Source organism: Neofelis nebulosa, chromosome X, assembly GCF_028018385.1.
Source record: "Neofelis nebulosa isolate mNeoNeb1 chromosome X, mNeoNeb1.pri, whole genome shotgun sequence".
In the NCBI taxonomy this organism is placed as follows: Eukaryota; Metazoa; Chordata; class Mammalia; order Carnivora; family Felidae; genus Neofelis; species Neofelis nebulosa.
In genome coordinates, this window is record NC_080800.1 from 98,040,301 (window position 1) to 98,060,629 (window position 20,329).

General features: G+C 45.8%; 1 protein-coding gene across 7 annotated transcripts in view; it reads right to left on the reverse strand.

Annotated features, from left to right (window-relative positions):
• Positions 1-19,995, reverse strand: part of STEEP1 (STING1 ER exit protein 1) — a 57,489-nt gene extending 37,494 nt beyond the window's left edge. For 2 of the 7 annotated variants that reach the window (XR_009257016.1, XM_058713077.1), the window contains exons 1-4: positions 19,785-19,995; positions 16,462-16,579; positions 13,627-13,716; positions 1,604-1,645 (exon numbers count right to left, since the gene is read on the reverse strand). Coding sequence is in view for 6 of the 7 variants with exons in the window: in XM_058713077.1 (XP_058569060.1) it covers positions 1,604-1,645; positions 13,627-13,716; positions 16,462-16,579; positions 19,785-19,908 (374 nt within the window). In the remaining variant the exon portion in view is untranslated. The remainder of the gene's footprint in view (positions 1-1,603; positions 1,646-13,626; positions 13,717-16,461; positions 16,580-19,784) is intronic. The other 5 variants (XM_058713078.1, XM_058713079.1, XM_058713080.1 and 2 more) reach the window with 5 other exon arrangements.
• Between the last annotated feature and the right edge of the window lie 334 nt (positions 19,996-20,329).

Consider the following 20,329-nt stretch of genomic DNA (forward strand, 5'->3'; position numbering starts at 1 on the left):
TTGCCTGAGTCGTGAATGTTAGCCATTGCGACAGGGGTGAGGTGGTATCTTAGTGTGGTTTTGATTTGTATTTCCCTGATGATGAGTGATGTGGATAAGTGATGTGATGAGTTTTTTCATATGTCGGTTGGCCATCTGGATGTCTTCTTTGGAGAAGGGTCTATTTATGTCTTTTGCCCATTTTTCACTGGATTATTTGTTTTTTGGGTGTTGAGTTGGATAAGTTCTTTATAGATTTTGGATACTAACCCTTTATCCGATATGTCGTTTGCAAGTATCTTCTCCCATTCCGTCGGTTGCCTTTTAGTTTTGCTGATTGTTTCCCTCACTGTGCAGAAGCTTTTTGTCTTCATGAGGTCCCAATAGTTCATGTTTGCTTTTGTTTCCCTTGCCTCCAGAGACGTCTTGAGCAAGAAGTTGCTACAGCCGAGGTCAAAGAGGGTTTTGTCTTTCTCCTCAAGGATTTTGATGGCTTCCTGTCTTATAGTTAGGTCTTTCATCTATTTTGAATTTCTTTTTGTGTGTGGTATAAAAGAGTGGTCCAGGTTGATTCTTCGGCATGTCGCTCTCCAGTTTTCCCAGCACCACTTGCTGAAGAGACTGTCTTTATTCCGTTGGATATTCTTTCCTGCTTTGTCAAAGATTAGTTGGCCATACGTTTGTGGGTCCATTTCTGGGTTCTCTATTCTGTTCCATTGATCTGAGTGTCTGTTCTTGTGCCAGTACCATATTGTCTTGACGATTACAGCTTTGTAATACGGCTTGAAGTCCGGGATTGTGATGCCTCCCACTTTGGTTTTCTTTTTCAAGATTGCTTTGGCTATTCGGGGTCTTTTCTGGTTCCATACCAATTTTAGGATTGTTTGTTCTAGCTCTGTGAAGAATGCTGGTGTTATTTTGATAGGGATTGGGGTCGGTCATTTCTATTAGACTTGTTTTCAGGTACATGAAGTCGACCCATGAAACATGTTAAAACGAATTTAATGAATCCAGTGTGGCTGCGAACTAAAATGCCTTCTTGGCCATTTCCCTGCCTTAATTCTCCTAGTCTTCCGAGAGCCAAGATGTAACTGTACTTACATCAAGAAGATTAAACTTACTGTAGTTTAGTAGTCTCACATCTCCATTTAAAAATTGATACTATGGGGGCGCCTGGGTGGCTCAGTCGGTTAAGCGTCCGACTTCGGCTCAGGTCACGATCTCGCGGTCCTTGAGTTCGAGCCCCGCGTCGGGCTCTGGGCTGATGGCTCAGAGCCTGGAGCCTGCTTCCGATTCTGTGTCTCCCTCTCTCTCTGCCCCTCCCCCGTTCATGCTCTGTCTCTCTCTGTCTCAAAAATAAATAAAAACGTTAAAAAAAAATTAAAAAAAAAATTGATACTATGTTTTAAAATAGAAAAACATTTTTGTGGCCAGCTGGTCAGAGATGTGACTTTGACTAGTCTGTTTGGGGAGCATATTGGTGGTTGTGCAGTGGAAGTTCAAAGGCAATGGAGATTATAAGGATAAAGATACAACAGAGAATTGTATCCAGTAATTCTTTTCGGAACACATTACTGCCTCTACTTTCTTATGCTTGGAGAAACCCACACTGTTAAATACTTACTTGGCACACTTCTTCCGGTACTGTCGTTCAATGCCTTCAGGCCTGCGCAGAAAATGGAATTTAAAAAAAAAAAAAAAAAAAAAAAAGATATGAACAAATCTCATAACCTACCCACCTCACTACCTCATTTCTTCAAATGGTAATAGGGCCTTTCAAAAATTTTCATTTCCTAGATTGACTGGTTAGTTAAACCTGTATTCATTTTAATCTTTGTTTTTTTTGAGAGAGAGAGATAACACGTGCGTGCCAGAAAAGTGCATAGAGGAGGGGGCAGAGGGAGAGAATCTTAAGCAGGCTCCATGCCCAGCGTGGAGAAAGGGGGGGGGGGCCTCAGTCTCACCACCATGAGATCATGACCTGAGCCAAGACGAAGAGGAGGGAGGACGCCTAACCGACTGAGCCACCCAGGCGCTCCGTATTTTTTAATTTTTAAAAAATGTTTATTTTTATTTTGAGAGAGAGCGAGTGCAAGAGAGAGCATGAGCGGGGGAGGGGCAGAGAGAGAGAGAGAGAGAGAGAGAGAGAGAGAGAGAGAATGCCAAGCAGGCTCCGCACTGTCAGCACAGAGCCTGACTCAGGGGGCTTGATCTTGCGAACTGTGAGATCATGACCTGCGCTGAGACCAAGAGTCAGACACTTAACCGACTGAGCCGCTCAGACGCCCCTCAAGTATACATGTATTAAGTCATTTAATCCTTACGGTGGCTCTGTGAGGTAGGTCATATTATTGTTCCCATTTTATAGATGAAGGCTCCTAAGTACAAACCAATCACATGGTTTGCCCAAGGTCACAGTTAGGAAGCAGAATAGGTTGAATTCAAAAACAAAAAATTAAAAACAAAAAAAAAAAGAATAGGTTGACTTCAGGCTCAGGCCTGTCCAGCTCAAGAGCCCACAACACTGCCTTAGGTAAGCGGCTTTTCCACCCACCCAGGTGCTTAACAGAAACCTAGGATTCATCCTTGTTTCTTCTCTTTCCCTCACTTCCCACATCTACTCCATCAGTAGATTTTGGATTCCTCCCAAAAAAGTCCTTGAACGGATCTGCTTTGCTCCACCTTCCTGCCACTGTCTTAGCCCAGGCCACCAGCGTCTCTTCCCTGGATGACTTGTCACAGCTTCCAGACTGGTCTCCTCACGCCCCCTCCCCTTGTTGGTTTCAAATTTTTAATAGGCAATATGTATGCGTGGTACATATCGGTACAAATATAGGGGTACCCTATAGGGGTCCGAAGAAAAGTAAACATCATCCCCCCCACCCTTCACCCACCCAGTTCTCTTCCCTGGAGGCAAATACTGTTCTGGTTTCTTCTGTTCCTCTCAGAGACAGCTGATGATGCAAGCAAAGAATCCTTATTGGTATATAAAGAAAACAGATTTTTTTTTCCTTTTTAGACAAAGAGAGCACACCTTACACTGTTCTCTACTTCTTTGTTCACTTACAAATGTATCCTGGTTGGATGGGGCGCCTGGGTGGCGCAGTCGGTTAAGCGTCCGACTTCAGCCAGGTCACGATCTTGCGGTCCGTGAGTTCGAGCCCCGCGTCAGGCTCTGGGCTGACGGCTCGGAGCCTGGAGCCTGTTTCCGATTCTGTGTCTCCCTCTCTCTCTGCCCCTCCCCCGTTCATGCTCTGTCTCTCTCTGTCCCAAAAATAAAAATAAAAAACGTTGAAAAAAAAATTAAAAAAAAAAAAAATGTATCCTCGTTGGAAAATATATATTTGCGACCCTTCCCTATCAATCGACAAAGAGCTGCGTCATTCTTCCTAAGGGCTGCGTTGTATTCCTGTGTATGGATGTGCCAAAGTGTCTTTTACCGGTTGGATAAATTCCTAGAAGTGTATCCACTTTAAATTCTGATAAATACTGCCAAATTACTCTCTAGAGAAGCTGAACCAACTTACATCCCCACCACCAACGTGAGAGTTCCTGTTTCTCTACAGTCTCACCAACAAGGTATGTTATTAAAATGCACGGCTGCTGGGGCGCCTGGGTGGCTCAGTCTGTTGAGCGTCCGACTTCGGCTCGGGTCACGATCTCACGGTTCGTGAGTTCGAGCCCCGCGTCGGGCTCTGTGCTGACGGCTCAGAGCCTGGAACCTACTTTGGATTCCGTGTCTCCCTCTCTCTGTGCCCCTCCCCTGCTTGCTCTCTCAAAAATAAAATAAAATAAAATAAAATTTAAATTTTTTTAATAAAATGCACGGTTGCCAATCTGGCTCGTGCAAACCGTGATCTCAACATTTGCATTTCTTTTTTTTTAAGGAGTGAAGTCAGGCATCTTTTCACATATTTAATGGGCATTTGTGTTTTCTTTTTATGTGTGAGTGGTCAGTTCACATCTTTTGTTTATTGAGACTTGCCAATGTTAACGGGCCTTGCAGATATTTTTTCCCGTTTGACATTTGTCTTTGACTTCCTCCTAACCCGTGTGGAAATTTTAGATTTTTGTGCAGTCAAATCGATAGTATGTGTGCATGTGTGTGTGTGTGTGTGGGGGGGTATTTAGTTAGGCCTTCCCCATCCTAAGTTCATACCTAACATACAAACTCCCAACTGCTTATTCTAGAACCTGCTTCCACTACAAATCATTCTTGAAACAGAAGCAGGAGTGGCTTCCTAAGACACCTAGAAGAAAATCCAAACTCCCTACCACGGCCTACCCGGCCCCAACTGAGCACCCGCTCGGGCCCCTGCCTCATCCCACAGATGCCCTCCCTCCCTCCTATTCTTGGAACAAACCAGCGCTTTCCCACCTCTGACCTTTCACACACACACCCTTCTCTCTCTCCTTGAAATGCTCCTCTCCCTGCTTTCTGATGATCATTTTTGGGGGTCACAGATCAAATATCACCTAGTCACAGAGACCCTCCCTGACTAGCTTTTCAGAGAAGTTTTCGTGAGATACCCTGTATAAGCCCTTGGTTTCATTCACAGAACTTTCCATAATCATAATTACTTTATTTTTCTGTCAGCCCACTAGATGTAAGGTCCATGGGATCCGAAAGCAGCGGAGACCATGCCTATCTGACCACTCTATTCCCAGAGCTGAGCAAAGCACTGGAAACAAAGTAGGCATGCAATAAATATTGGTTGAAACTATCCTTTTAAGAATTTGGTTTTAGTGAGAAAAATTATAATCATGGAGGGAAGTCCTTAAATGGAAAAATGTATGCCTTGTAGTGGGAACACAGAGGTGGGCACACCAAGTCTGTCTGAGGCAGTCATGGAAGGCTTCGTGAGGAGGTGATTTCAAGCCAACACTCCTGATAGAAAGTAGTATTTCAAGCAGTGGGAATACTATGCGCAAAGCCAGAACCGTATAGCATACTCAGGGAAACAGTCTAATGTTATTAGGACTTTAAAAAACCAAGGGAGTGGGGTGCCTGGGTGGCTCGGTTGGTTGGGCGTTCGACTTCAGCTCAGGTCATGATCTCGTGGTTTGGGAGTTTGCGCCCCCATGTCGGGCTCTGTGCTGACAGCTCAGAATCAGGCCAGAGCCTGATTCAGATTCTGTATCTCCCTCTCTCTCACTGCCCCTCCGTCCCTCCCTCTCTCTCTCAAAAATAAAATATTTTTTTAAAAAATCTTAAAAAAAAAATCAAGGGAGTACTACTGATCTGACAGGCATAAAAAGACTTGTAAGATTACATTACGAATGACCGTATGGCAACAAATTAGACAACCTAGGTGAAATGGACAAACTCCTAAAACAACAGAATAACACAAACTATCAAAACTCACTAGAAAAGAAACAAAATCTGAATGGACTATCACACGTAAAGACATTTAATTAGAAATCAAAAACCTGCACAAAGAAAAGCCCAGGACCAGTGGCTTCACTGGTAAATTCTACTAAAAGTTCAAACAAGAATGTATACCAATGCTTCACAAACTTTTCAAAAGAGGAGGAGACACTTCCCAACTCATCCCATGCAGCCAGTATTACTCTGATGCCAAAACCAGGCAAAGGTACAACAACACAACAGAGATCAATCCTGCTTGATACACAGGCAAAAATCCTCAAATGAAAATAAATACTAGCAAACTGAATCCAGCAACATAGAAAAAAGATTATATAACATGACCAAGTGGAATTTATCCCATGAAATCAAGATTGGTGCACCATACAAAAAAAAAAAATTAACCAAAGCAATAATACACCACAGTAACAGAATAAAAGAGAAAACACACACGATCATCTCAATAGGCCCCAAATGAAAGCTTTTCACAAAACTCAAAACCCTTTTAATATACTAGGAATAGAAGGGAACCTCCTCCACCTGATAAAGGGCATTTGTGGAAAAACCCACAATCCCTAAGCTACATATACTAATATCATGCATAATGGTGAAAGACTGAAAGTTTTCTCCCTGAGATCAGGAACAAGCCAAGGATACTCACTCTCAACACTTCTATTCAACATTACACAAAGTCTAGCCAGGGCAACTAGACGAAGGAAGGAAGGAAGGAAGGAAGGAAGGAAGGAAGGAAGGAAGGAAGGAAGGAAAGAAAGAAAGAAAGAAAGAGAAAGAAAGAGAGAGAAAGAAAGAAAGAAAGAAAGAAAGAAAGAAAGAAAGAAAGAAAGAAAGAAAGAAAAAGAGAGAAAGAAAGAAAGAAAGAAAGAAAGAAAGAAAGAAAGAAAGAAAGAAAGAAATGGCATCCAGATTGGAAGGGAAAAGTAAAATCATCTCTATTTGCAGATGACATGATCTTACATGTAGAAACCCTTCAGAACACACATACACACAATTAAAGCTAATATATTTAGGGGCGCCTGGGTGGCGCAGTCGGTTAAGCGTCCGACTTCAGCCAGGTCACGATCTCACGGTCTGTGAGTTCGAGCCCCGCGTCAGGCTCTGGGCTGATGGCTCAGAGCCTGGAGCCTGTTTCCGATTCTGTGTCTCCCTCTTTCTCTGTCCCTCCCCCGTTCATGCTCTGTCTCTCTCTGTCCCAAAAAATAAAATAAACGTTGAAAAAAAAAATTAAAAAAAAAAAAAAAAGCTAATATATTTAGCAAGGCTGCAGGATACAAAATCAATATATGAAAATTAGTGGTAGTCCTATATACTAAAAATGAACGATAAAAAATAATGTTAAGAAAACAGGTACAATAGCATCAGAAAGAACAAAATACTTGGGAATAATTTAACAAATTAAGTGCAAGACTTGTGCGCTGAAAACTATGAAACACTGCTGGAAGAAATTAAAGAACACTTAAGTACATGGAATGACATCCCATATTTGTGGACTGAACACTTACTATTGTTAAGATGGCAATACTCCCTAAATGAACCTACACCTTCGACACAATCCCTATCAAAACCCAAGCTGGCTTTTTCTGCAGAAATTGACAAGCTGATCCCAAAATTCACATGGAATTGCAAGGAACCCAGAATAGCCAAAACAATCTTGAAAAAGAACAAAGCTTGAGGACTCCCATTTGCTGATTTTGAAACCACAAAAGCCACAGTAATCAAGACGGGGTGGTACTGGCATAAAAGATAGAAATATAGAGCAATGGAATGGAACTGAGAGTCCACAACAAACCCATACATATTTGGTTAACTGATTTTTTTTAATGTTTATTTATTTATTTATGGGGGGGGGGGATGGGCAGAGAGTGCAAGCAGGTGAGGGGCAGAGAGAGAGGGGGAGAGACAGAATCCCAAGCAGGCTCCTCCCTATCAGCACAGAGCCCCACAGGGGTCTCGATCTCAGGAACTGTGAGATCGTGACCGGAGCCAAAACCAAGAGTCAGACCCTTAACCAACTGAGCCACCCAGGCACCCCTGGATTTTTGACAAGGGTGTCAAGACCATTCAAAGGAGAAAGAACATTCTTTCTTTCAATAAATGGTACCGGGACAACTGGATATCCACATGTAAAAGGATGAATTAATTGATTGATTAATTTATTTTTTATTCAAGTTCGTTAACATACAGTGCTGTCTTAGCTTCAGGAGTAGAACCCAGTGATTCATCCCTTACATATGACACCCAGCGTTCATCCCAGAAAGTGTCCTCCCTAATGCCCGTCACCCATTCAACCCCACCTACCCACCTACCCCCTCTCCAGCAACCCTCAATTTGTTCTCTGTATTTCAGAGTCTCTTATGAATTTATTAGATCCTTACCTCAGGCCATCTAAAAAATTCACGCAAAATGGATGAAAGGCTTAAACGTAAGAACTGAAACTATAAAGGGGCGCCGGGATGACTCACTTGGTTAAGCATCCAACTCTTGATTTTGGCTCAGGTCATGATCTCACGGTTTATGAGATCAAGCCCCATATCGGGCTCTGTGCTGACAGCATGAAGCCAGCCTGCTTGGGATTCTCTCTCTCTCTTTCTCTCTCAAAATACATAAATATTTTTTTAAAAAAAAGAACTAAAACTATAAAACTCTTAGAAGAAAATGTAGACATAAACCTTCAAGACCTTGAATTAGGCAACGGTTTCTTAGACAAGACACCTAAAGCACAAGCAATCAAAGAGAAAATAAATAGGACTTGATTAAAATTAAAATCTTTTATGCTTCAAAGAATATCATCAAGAGAGTATAAAGCTAATCCACAGAATGGGAGAAAATATTTGCACATTATTTATCTGATAGGAGGCCAGTATCCATTATAAAGAATTCTTACAACTCTGGAGTATTACTCGGCAATCAAAAAGAATGAAATCTTGGGGCGCCTGGGTGGCTCAGTCGGTTAAGCGTCCGACTTCGGCTCAGGTCACGATCTCGCGGTCCGCGAGTTCGAGCCCCGCGTCGGGCTCTGGGCTGATGGCTCAGAGCCTGGAGCCTGCTTCCGATTCTGTGTCTCCCTCTCTCTCTGCCCCTCCCCCGTTCATGCTGTGTCTCTCTCTGTCTCAAAAATAAATAAACGTTAAAAAAAAAAAAAATTAAAAAAAAAAAAAAAAAGAATGAAATCTTGCCATTTGCAACCACGTGGGTGGGACTGGAGGGTATTATGCTAAGTGAAATTAGTCAGAGAAAGACAAAAATCATATGACTTCACTCATATGAGGACTTTAAGAGACAAATCAGATGAACATAAGAGAAGGGAAACAAAAATAATATAAAAACAGGGAGGGGGACAAAACAGAAGAGACTCATAAATATGGAGAACAAACTGAGGGTTACTGGAGGGATCGTGGGAGGGGGGATGGGCTAAATGGGTGAGGGGCACGAAGGAATCTACTCCTGAAATCATTGTTGCATCATATGCTAACTAATTTGGATGTGAATTTTAAAAAATTAAAAATAAAATTTAAAAAAACAAGGTTAAGTAACCTGCCTAAGGTCAAAGAATTAATATGTGATAGAATTGGATTAAAACCCTTGAACTAAAAAAAAAAAAAAAAGAAAAAGAATTCTTACACCTCAACAATTAAAAAGACAAATACACCCATTAAAAATGGGCAAAAAATCCATAGACATTTCTCCAAAGAAGACATGCAAATGACCAAAAAGTACATGAAAAAGCTGCTCAGCATCATCTGCCAGGAGGGAAATGCAAATCAAAACCACAATGAGCTCCCACTTCACACACACTAGGATCACCATGATCAGAAAGACCGGGGTGCCGGGGTGGCTCAGTTGGTTAAGCGTAGGACTTCAGCTCAGGTCATGATCTCACGGTTCATGGGTTCGAGCCCCGCGTCAGGTTCTGTGCTGACAGCTCAGAGCCTGGAGCCTGCTTCAGATTCTGTGTCTCCCTCTCTCTCCCCCACTCATGCTCTCTCTCTCTCTCTCTCTCTCTCTCTCTCTCTCTCTCTCCTTCAAACATAAATAAAAACATTTAAAAAAAAGAAAGAAAAATAAATAAAAACATTTTAACAAAAGAAGGAAAACATGCTAAATGAAAGATGCTAGACATAAAAAGCTACAATATTTCTGGTGCCTTTTTTGAAAAATTTTTTTTAATATTTATTTATTTTTGAGAGAAGAGAGAGAAAGAGACAAAGTGCCAGCGGGGGAGGGGCAGAGTGTGAGGGAGACAGAGACTCCGAAGCAGGCTCCATGCTGTCAGCACAGAGCCTGATGCGGGGCTCGAACTCATGGACCACGAGATCATGACCTGAGCCGAAGTTGGACGCTCAACGGACTGAGCCACCCGGGCGCCCCTGGTTCCTTTTTAATGAAGTTATCGAGAATAGGCAAATCCACAGAGACAGAAAAAGATCAATGGTTGCCAGGGGCTGGGGGAGAAGGACATAAAGAGTGACTAGGAACAGGTACAAGGTTTGTTTTGGGGGGCGGGGGTGATGGAAATGATAAGTAGTGATGACGCGTTGCATAATCTCGTGAATATACTAAAACCACCGAACCGCACACTTTAAAATCGTTAAGTTTTATGGCATACGACGTGGGCCTCAACTAAAAATAATAAATCTCTGAGGGTGGAGCTGAGGCATTAGGACTTTTTTGTTGTTGTTGATTTTTGAAAGCGAGGGCATGAACGGGAGAGGGGCAGAGAGGCGGGGTGGACAGAGGATCCGAAGCGGGCTCTGCGTGGACAGCAGAGGGCCCGCTGCGGAGCTCGAACCCACAAACCGCGAGCTCATGACCCAAGCCGCAGTCGGCTGACTGAGCCACCCGGGCGCCCCGGCGTCAGGACTTAAACAAAACAAAGTCCCCGGGATGGTGCTAACACAGCCAGGGGGGAGAGTCACTACGTGAGGGTGCGTGCGAAGAGCAGAACTGCTGAGGAATAGAGACTGTAGAGACTGACGATTATTATTCTCCCAGTTGAGGGACATGGAAACGGGCCCAAAAAGCTTAGGTGACTTGCCCAAAGTCACAAAGTGGTCCTGCCTGGGGCAGAACTCCGAAGTCTGTGCCATCTTTAACATTCCATTTCTCTCACAAGTATCGCTTGTGTCAAACGCGCCACCATTCGCCAACATCACGCGACTAGGGCCTTGGCAATATTTTGGCTTCCGTGTACCACTTCTGGTTCCTACTGGGACTCTAAATCCAACCTCAGCCTGAAGGGAGAGACGCGCCCCGCAAGTGACTTCTAGAATCCCCAAGTCGGTCAATCTCATAAGCCTGAGCTTTCAAGCCACAGGATTTCAAATAAAGGGGACTGTATACTTCTCAATGAGTTAACCTTCAAATACCAGTGACAGATGGGATTTTGTCAAGTTTATAAAAACTTATCTATTCCTAACTATGTGCCAAGAATCAGGCAAGATGTACTAAGGGTTTTGGAAATATAAGGCAGGATTCTTGCGCTCGAAAAGTTCACCTTGATATGGAGACAAGGTACTTAACTGGTATAAGGAAGTGATTAACATGAGCTAGCTAGCTGGACTAATTGACCTTGATTTTCTGTCCTGCCCTTAATCTCTAGGAATATGTGAGGGAGGGAAGGCCAAAACCAAAATGCAACACAACATTCTCCCTGGCTGTGGCAGTCTCTGAGATGGCCCCCAATAATCCTTGCACCCTGGTACTGACACCCTGCACAGTCCCCTCCCAAAAGGAGGGGGGCTGACCTGTAATACCAAGAGGACACTGCAGAAATGATGGGGACTTCTGAGTCTTGGTCACAAAAGATATTGTGGCTTGCTCTCTCTTGGATTACTCATGCTGTGGGAAGCCAGCTGTCCCATCACAAGGATATTCAAGCAGCCTTATGAGGTGATGAGGGGCTGGGGCTCCTCCCCAACAGCACTCAGCTGCCAACCCTGTGAGTGAGCCACCCCAAGCGAGACTTCAAATGACTGCACCCTTGGTCGGCCTCGTAACCACAGCCTCACGAAGAGACGGGAACCACCCGTCCAAACTGCTGTTGAATCCCTGACCCGAAGAAACTAGATGACATGGTAAATGTTGTTGTGTTTAAAGAAAAAAAATCAAGGGGAACCTGGCCGGCTCAGTCAGCAGAGCGCGCAACTCTTGATCTTAGGGTCACGAGTTCAAGCCCCACACTGGGCGTAGAGCTTACAAAAAGAAAAAAAAAAAAAAAAAACCGGGGCGCCTGGGTGGCTCAGTCGGTTGAGCATCTGACTTCAGCTCACGTCATCTCACAGTCTGTGAGTTCGAGCCCCGCACCGGGCTCTGTGCTGACAGCTCAGAGCCTGGATGGAGCCTGTTGGATCTGAGAGAGAACGTCAGGCGATGAAGGAGAGGAGGCAGTAAGGTACACAGTTCTGAGTACAGGAGAGAAATGCAGGCAGATGGGAGACTTTGTGAGGCTTCAGTATCTAAGTGTAACTGATGTCATGAAAGGCGGTGAGAATGTCCGAGGAGAGTATAAAGAGGGGAGGTCAGAGCCCTGGGGAATGCCAACATTTAACGGGCAGACAGAGGAAGAATCCGGAAGACTGAGAAAGCCAAAGGAGGAGGAGGAGAATCTCCAGAACAGCTTCACAGAAATCAAGGAAGGAGAGCAACCAGAGAGGCACGGTCAACAGAGATCCAGACAGAAAAGCACCGGATTTGCAACTGTGCGAGCGGCAGAGGAGGGAAAGGGGCGCCTGGGGAACGACAGTGCCAAAAGAGAAGGACTCGAGAATGCGTGACTTGGAGGTGGACAGCGACAGGCTCCAGGGTCTATGGTGGCCAGGCCGCCACGTTTTCAGCAACCCGGGGTCTCCCACACAGCTTGGCTACAGAAGAGCAGAGCGAAACTCCACCATGGCCAGCGGGGGGGCACCCCAAGAACGGGCCATTGGAAAGACTGTTGATTAGAGAGGGAACAGTGCCAACGTGGGGGGGGGGGAGCAGACAACACCTCGTTGGTAAACTCTAAGAACTACCTGGTCCTAAGGTTAGGCCTGGAGCTGGCTCGCTTCTAGGGCCAGGCTGATTGGACTCCGGGGTTTCTACTTCAGCCTAAGGCCGTTCAGTTTTCTGGCCCAGAGGGGAGGGCATCTGCCTTTTAGTGCCATAGGGGCCTGTGGCCTGGCTGTGTGGTTAGATCAGTTTCTGTATTAACTGAGTAATATACATCCGTTCGATACACATAATATACAATACAATTATACGTTACTACATGTAATTACAATACATATAACGAATCCATAATAAATATCCTGGTGATCTTAAAGACAGTCAGTTGGCAATTTTCAAAATCAGAAAATTAAATAAAGGTTAACAGAGGGAGAAAAAGCACAAGACAATGGATTAGCTTGGGACAAGGTGCCTTCCTCGTAAAGCCTCCTGTATACCATAATGGAGTGTTTGGAGTATTTTTCCCCAATGTTTCCTGAAGGGCCTTCCTTTGCAGATCTCATCAATTTTAGAATCTGGTCGTATTATTGGCCTCGAGTTGTATCTCGTATAGAACCAACTGTCGTCGCTTCAGGCACACCATTTTATTGTATTTAAAAAAGTTTTTTTTAACACTGGGGCACCTGGATGGCTCAGCTGGTTAAACGTCTGACTTCGGCTCAGGTCATGATCTCACAGTCCGTGGGTTCGAGCCCCGCGTCGGGCTCTGTGCTGACAGCTCAGAGCCTGAAGCCTGCTTCGGATTCTTTGTCTCCCTCTCTCTCTCTGCCCCTTCCCAGCTTGCACTCTGCTCCCTCTCAAAAATAAACAAACACTAAAAAAAAATTTTTTTTTTTAATTTTAACACTTATTCATTTTTGAGAGAGACAGACAGAGAGAGAGAGAGAGAGCGAGCGAGCAAGCAAGCAAGCATGCGGGGCTCGAACCCACGAACCGTGAGATCATGACCTGAGCAGAAGTCAGACGTTTAACCAACTGAGCCACCCAGGCACCCCCCAGCTACACCATTTTAGAAACCCAGTTGTCCCAATGGGGCTTGGTGCCTGCTTTGCTACTGAATCGCCTAGCAGTATTTCCGCTTCTCTTTGTTAGTGCGGGCTGACAGCAGTTTGGTTTCTTAAATTAACATAGTAAGAGGTCAGCTTGTAGCTTTTCCCAGTTCAACACTAGAACACAAGCTCCATACAGGCAGGGTGCGTTGCTTGTTTACTGGTCGTGATGGGTTGGATGGATCCCTTAAAACGTCATGTCCTTCCAGTAACCTCAGAACGTGGCCTTATTTGGAAAGAGGGTCCTTGCAGATATAATTAGTTACGATGAGGTCATGCAGATGGGTAGGATGTGCCCTTAATCCAGTATGACTGGTGTCCCTATAAAAAGAAGAGAAGAAAAACAGAGACAGAGACCCAGGGAGAAGACCACGTGATAATATAGGCATCTACGAGCCAAGAAACGCCACGGACTGGCGGCAAGCACCAGAAGCTGGGAAGGGCCAAGGAAGGATCCTGCCCTCAAACTTGCCCCGCCAACACCTTCATTTCAGACTTCTAGGACTCAGAAGAAATGCGAGGCAGTTTCTGTTGTGCTAAGCCAACTAGTTTGTGGTACTTTGTTACAGCAGCCCTCGCAAAAGAATACAGTGGCACATCCCAGGTTTCTTTTTTTTTTTTTTTAACGTTTTTTATTTTATTTTTGGGACAGAGAGAGACAGAGCATGAACGGGGGAGGGGCAGAGAGAGAGGGAGACACAGAATCGGAAACAGGCTCCAGGCTCCGAGCCATCAGCCCAGAGCCCGACGCGGGGCTGGAACTCACGGACTGCGAGATCGTGACCTGGCTGAAGTCAGACGCTTAACCGACTGCGCCACCCAGGCGCCCACATCCCAGGTTTCTAGGACAGTGCCTGGCACACAGGAGGGGCCCAATAAATAAAATATACGTCAAGGGACGTATGGACTTTTTAATTCCCCACAACCGACCGCTCTGTGGTATCAGGCACCTGTTGACGGCCACTGTCCCCTGATGTACACACTCCTTGATGCTCTCTCCTCTCGGTTCCCACGTCACCAGGTCCTAATTATTTTTGTCTGCTTTTTTAAGTGTATTTATTTTGAGAGAGAGCGCACACGCATGCGTGCGTGCAAGTGGGGGAGGGGCAGAGAGAGAGGGAGACAGACTCCCAAGCAGGTTCCGTGCTGAGAGCGCAGAGCCCAATGAGGGGCTCAAACTCACGAACCATGAGATCATGACCTGAGCGGAAATCAAGAGTTGGATGCTTAACCGACTGAGCTACCCAGACGCCCCTTATCTGCTTTTTATTTTTATTTTTTTTTAATTTTATTTATTTTTCAGAGAGAGAGTATGAGTGAGCAAGGGGCGGAGGTGAGGGGTGGGGTAGGAGAGAGAATCCCACATGATATAGAGAGGAAGAGAGAGTGCAGAGCCCAGAGCAGGCTCACCTGAAGCGGGGCTCAAACTCATCTGATGTGGGGGGATTGAACTCACAAACCATGAGATCATGACCTGAGCTAAAATTGGATTTAACCGACTGAGCCACCCAGGTGCCCCCCTTGTCTGGTTTTTATTTTATTCATTTTTTATTTAATGTTTATTTATTTTTGAGAGAGAGAGACAGAGCACAAGCAGGGGCAGAGAGAGAGGGAGACACAATCCAAAGCAAGCTGTCAGCACCAAGCTCGATGCGGGGCTCGAACCCATGAACTGTGAGATCATGACCTGAGCCAAAGCCGGATGCTTAACCAAGAGAGCCACCCAGGCGTCCCTTTAAAAAAATTGTTTTAATGTTTGTTTATTTTTGAGAGAGAGACAGAGACAGAGAGTGAGAAGGAGACGGGCAGAAAGAGAGGGAGACACAGAATCCGAAGCAGACTCCAGGCTCTGAGCTGTCAGCACAGAGCCCGACGCGGGGCTCAAACTCACGAACTGTGAGATCATGACCTGAGCCAAAGTCAGATGCTTAACAGATTGAGCCACCCAGGCGCATCCCCCCTTGTCTGCTTTTTAAACGTGTTTCCCAGGATTGTATCTTGAGTCCTCTCTCTTCTTGCTCCGCACTCCACATAACGTTAGCCCTTCCTAGGTTTCAATTCCCCATCTCAAGCAAGGACTCCCAATCTAAAACAGATCTAACCATGTCACTCTCCTGCTTAAAAAAGAGAACAAGCTATTGCCGACAGATAAAGTCCAAATTTGTCTACTTCGGCATTTTACTCTGTCCCCACCCCAGGATGCACGAACCCCTTCCTGTAAAGTAACCTGGGCTATAGTCACCAAGGACCGTTCAAATTTCCCAAGCACATCATATGTGATGCTTTCAATGCTTCCATATCCCTTCCACCTGGGATGCTTCTCAACCCCCTCATCTAGTCGGTGAAATCCTAGTTCAAGGCCACACACAAATGCCATCATCTTTCGGTGCCTTTCCTGATCACCCTTCAGGAGAATGACCCACTCCCATCTGTTTTTCCATAGCCTTTTGTCCACCATGCCGGCATTTTATCCTAACACAACAGGTGACCAGTCCGCTCGATGAGGGATGGGCTTTTTTTTTTTTTTTTTTAACGTTTTATTTATTTTTGAGACAGAGAGAGACAGAGCATGAACGGGGGAGGGGCAGAGAGAGAGGGAGACACAGAATCGGAAGCAGGCTCCAGGCTCTGAGCCATCGGCCCAGAGCCCGACGCGGGGCTCGAACTCACGGACTGTGAGATCATGACCTGGGCCAAAGTCGGATGCTTAAACAACTGAGCCACCCAGGCGCCCCAATACCTTATCCACCTTCCCAGAGCCAGTCCCCAGCTCAGTGCTTGGCACATGGCATGCTCCCAGAGATTACAGGTTAAATGACCTCATTCTACTTGCAAAAATCCCCCCAAATTACAGCTATCAAATGGCAACAGAAGCGCATATCCGCAGCATTTCAACAGAGCACAGTGAAGATATTGCTGTGTCCGCAGAAGTTAGGGCCAATGCAAAGGTCAAAGCGTTAGGCCCACAAGAATGACCCGTTCAGCGCTGGACGGGGTGTTTATATTCCTCAGAACCCGACTGCGGCACAGAAAGGAAATTCCAGACAGAGAGCATCCACCTCTTACCTCCGAAGGTACATAGTCTCCTCGTCTTCCGTGTTACAAAACTTGTGGGCGTGTTTGGCAGCATCGATCACCCGGGACCGATCCCGGGGCCTCATGGGCAGTTTCTCTAACTGACAGTCTGAAGAAATGGAGAAAGATTCGGTCACAGGAGCCACTGAGAGATACCTGGAGGCAATCACAAGTTTTCAGTGGGGCCCTTAGCGCTGTAATTTTGCACTATAATTGCTATGCTTATTGATGGCTATTAGTGGATTCCCCAATGAAAAAATGACTTGGTGTCAGAACACCCGCAGCTGTTCCGTTACCATCTTGGTGATCTTTGGCAACTTCCTTTGGGTTTTTTTCCCCCCTTATTTGAAGGATGAGTAGATCACAGTGTCTCAAAAGTCCTTCCCAGCACTGCAAGTTTTCCATGAGTGTTTCTGTGACCCTGGGACACTTGGCTCGTGTTATAATACATGAGAATCAGACAGGAAGGAGGACATCGTCATCAAGCGTCATCAAGCCTCGTTTAGGAAGGCATAGGGAAGGGTGGATCCGCGCTTACGAAAGGAGAGAGACGGGGGAGGTGCTATGCTACAAGTGGTATGCAAATGACCCAGGCCAGGCTAGAGGCGTTTCCGTCTGAAAACAATGAAAACACGCAGGAAATAAATGAGGTGCAGTTACAAAGCAGATGGAAACTGATATAATGCAAATTAAGTACCTAAAGGGTCATAGAGAAGTCAAGTGACCACAGTGATTCGAGATTAATGGAAGAGAGGGAGGGGGAGTCAGAGAACGCCAGGCAGTTTGCATGTTGATTAATCTTCACAATGACCTGCTGGAGTAGACATTTCGTAGCCCAATTCGGAGTTTAAAGGTGAGGGAATTGAGGCTGCCAAAGAGTGTGCATTTACTGAGGACAACAAGTATTCAGACTCAACTCTAGGTGATCAAAAGAGAACTCATTCATTCAATGAATAGGCGAGGGCCCTCAAAGTACCAGGTGCCGTTCAAACGTAGTGCTGGGGATTCAGCAAATAACAGAGCCAAGTCCCTGCCCTGATGCAGTTTACATTCTAGTGGAGGAGGCAGAAAATTTTTAAATAAGAATTACAAAATATGACCTTGGATAATGATAAGTGCCAATAAAAAAACCTGGCCGGATATTAAGAGGATGGACAGTGATCTCAGTGATAAGTGCTACCAAGAAAAATCAGGCAGAGATAAGAGGGCAAAGAGTAACAAGGGTGCTGTTTTAGATAGCCAAGGAAGAGTTTTCTGGTTTTTTTTTTAATGTTTATTTCTGAAAGAGAGAGAGAGAGAGAGAGACAGACAGACACACACACACACACACACACACACACAGAGCGTGAGTGGGGGAGGGGCAGAGGGTGAGGGAGACACAGACTCCGAAGCAGGCTCCAGGCTCTGAGCTGTCAGCACAGACCCTGACCTGATGCTGGCTCGAGCCCCCGAACTGGGATTCGTGGGAGATCATGACCGAGATCATGACCTGAGCCGACCTCTGGCACTTAACTGCCAGAGCCACTCAGGAGCCCCCAGGGAAGAGTTTTCAAATGAAGAGACGTTTCCGCTGAGCCCTCAATGAAATAAGGAAGCACCTAGGGAAGAGTGTTCGCGGCAGAAAAAATGCCGATCCCAAAGGCTCTGGGAGGCAGGTTTTGACGTGATGAAGAAAAATCAAAAAGGCCACTGTAGCTGTAGCACAGTGTGCAAGGGGAAGAGGGGTAGGGGATGAGGTCGGAGAGGTAGTTGAGGATCTTATCATGCAGGGTCTAGGTATGGGCTTTGGTTTTACTCTTGGTTTTATAGGAAAACACCAAGTTTGGAACAGGACTCTGGCAGCTGTGTGGGAGAAAGCCCCCAGGAAACAGAGAGTGGAGGGTAAAAGGCTATCGTGGCAGTTCCAGGTGAGGGACGACGGTGGCTTGGGCTAGAGTGGCAGAAATGAAGTGGTAAGAAGCAGTAAGGTTCTGGATAGATTTTTCAAGGAAGGGCCGGCACAGCGTGTTGATGGATTGGATAGATCAAAGGTATGAAAAAGAGACAAGTCAAGAATGATTCTGAGATTCTGGGCGAATAGGGGAGAGTGGGAAGTAGGGGGTCATGAAGTCAATTTGAACATGATCTCTTCGAGAGACCCATTAGACATCCAAGTGGAGACACGGAACAGGCAGCTGGAGTTTGAGGGGAAGTGTGGTTGAAGGATGAACATTTGGGAGTCATCACCGTAGAGACGGTATTTAAAGCTTGGGAATGGTTGAGATCGCTTAGAGAGCGAGTATGGGTTGAGAGTAGGTAAGAGGACTGAGCCCTAGGGCCTTGCGATGCCTAAAAACCTGAGTCAGAAGAAGGAACTAGACACTAGACACTGACAAAGGGCAAAATCAAGGTAGGAGGAAAATCAGGAGATTGTGGAGTCTTGGAAGTAAAAGAAAAAAGTGTTGTTGTTGTGTTTTTTTGTTTTATTTTATTTGGGAGAGGGAGAGGGAGAGGGAGACGGAGAGGGAGAGGGAGAGGGAGAGGGAGAGGGAGAGGGAGAGGGAGAGGGAGAGGGAGAGGGAGAGGGAGAGGATCCCAGGCAGGCTCAGCACTGTCTGTCAGTGCAGAGCCCCGTGCAGGGCTGGAACTCACAAACCATGGGATCATGACCTGAACCGAAATCCGAGGTCTCACCGACTGAGCCACCCAGGTGCCAAGAAAAAGGTGTTTTAAGAAGGATGGAATCATCATCTCTGTCAAATGACACTAAGATGTGGACCAAAATGAGCACTGATTACTGACCACTGGGACTAGTAACACGTTCAGTCACCGACCTTGACAAATACGGTTTCGGTGGTGGGGCAGGAAGGAAAGCCTGCCTGAAATTAGCTCAACAGGAATGGGACTGGGAATGGGAAGTGAGGATACAGAGACAGTCAATATAGGCAGCTTTTTTTTTTTTTTTTTAGAAGTGTTGCTATAAAAGAAACAAAGAAATGGGGATACAGCTGGAAGAAAATGGAGGGATCAAGGGAGGATTTTATTCTGGTTTAAGAGAAGAGCCATAGCAGCATCCTAGCACCCGGCAGAAAGGTTACAAAGTTTGTAGAGGCGGACTGGGAGGAGAGGGAGATGGCCAGTTCATTTTTCCTGAAGGAGAAATTTGCTTTTGAGGGAAGCCTGGATACACTCACAAAGTTAAACAGAAAACAGAAAAGCTATCCTGGAGCGGGGCAGGGATGGAGAGCGAGGAAAACCACTCTTCAAAGAGACGTGCCTCCTAGATCCCCAAGTTTCCCGTCTTGCAGACACCGCCCAGTTCCCCGACCACTCACCCAGCACCAGGACCATCTGGCCACACAAACAGTAGTAGACGTGGAGGGGCTTCTCGCCGTCGTCATACTCCTCCCGATCCCGGGTGTCGGAGCAGACTACCGACCGGGACACTACTTTAGGCATAGTTCTGAAAAGCAGCAGGAAAACTCCTGCCAAAAAAGAAGGGTCGCGCAGAAATGATGTCACAGACGTGCCTCGAGCCTCTTCCCAGCCGGAAGGCTGGTCACGTGTCAGTAGCAGTCCCGTGGACTTCCGGGTGGTTCCATTCGACCAGGATGCGGGGGGGGGGCGCCCTGAAGCGCTCGGGGCGCCCTGAAGCGCTCAGAACCTCCTCTACCTTGGCCTGAGTTAGCTGGGACTTCTTTGCTTGGGACAGTCCTGATACTGCTGAAGTTAATTCATGTATGTTGGTATACACGTCTGTATATGCAGATATATGAAACCAGAGAGAACAAAGAACTATATGTGCACATTACCGGCTTCATACAGAGTTTAGGTGTGCATCTAAATACGGTCTTGATTTTAATGGCTGTATTCAGGATGA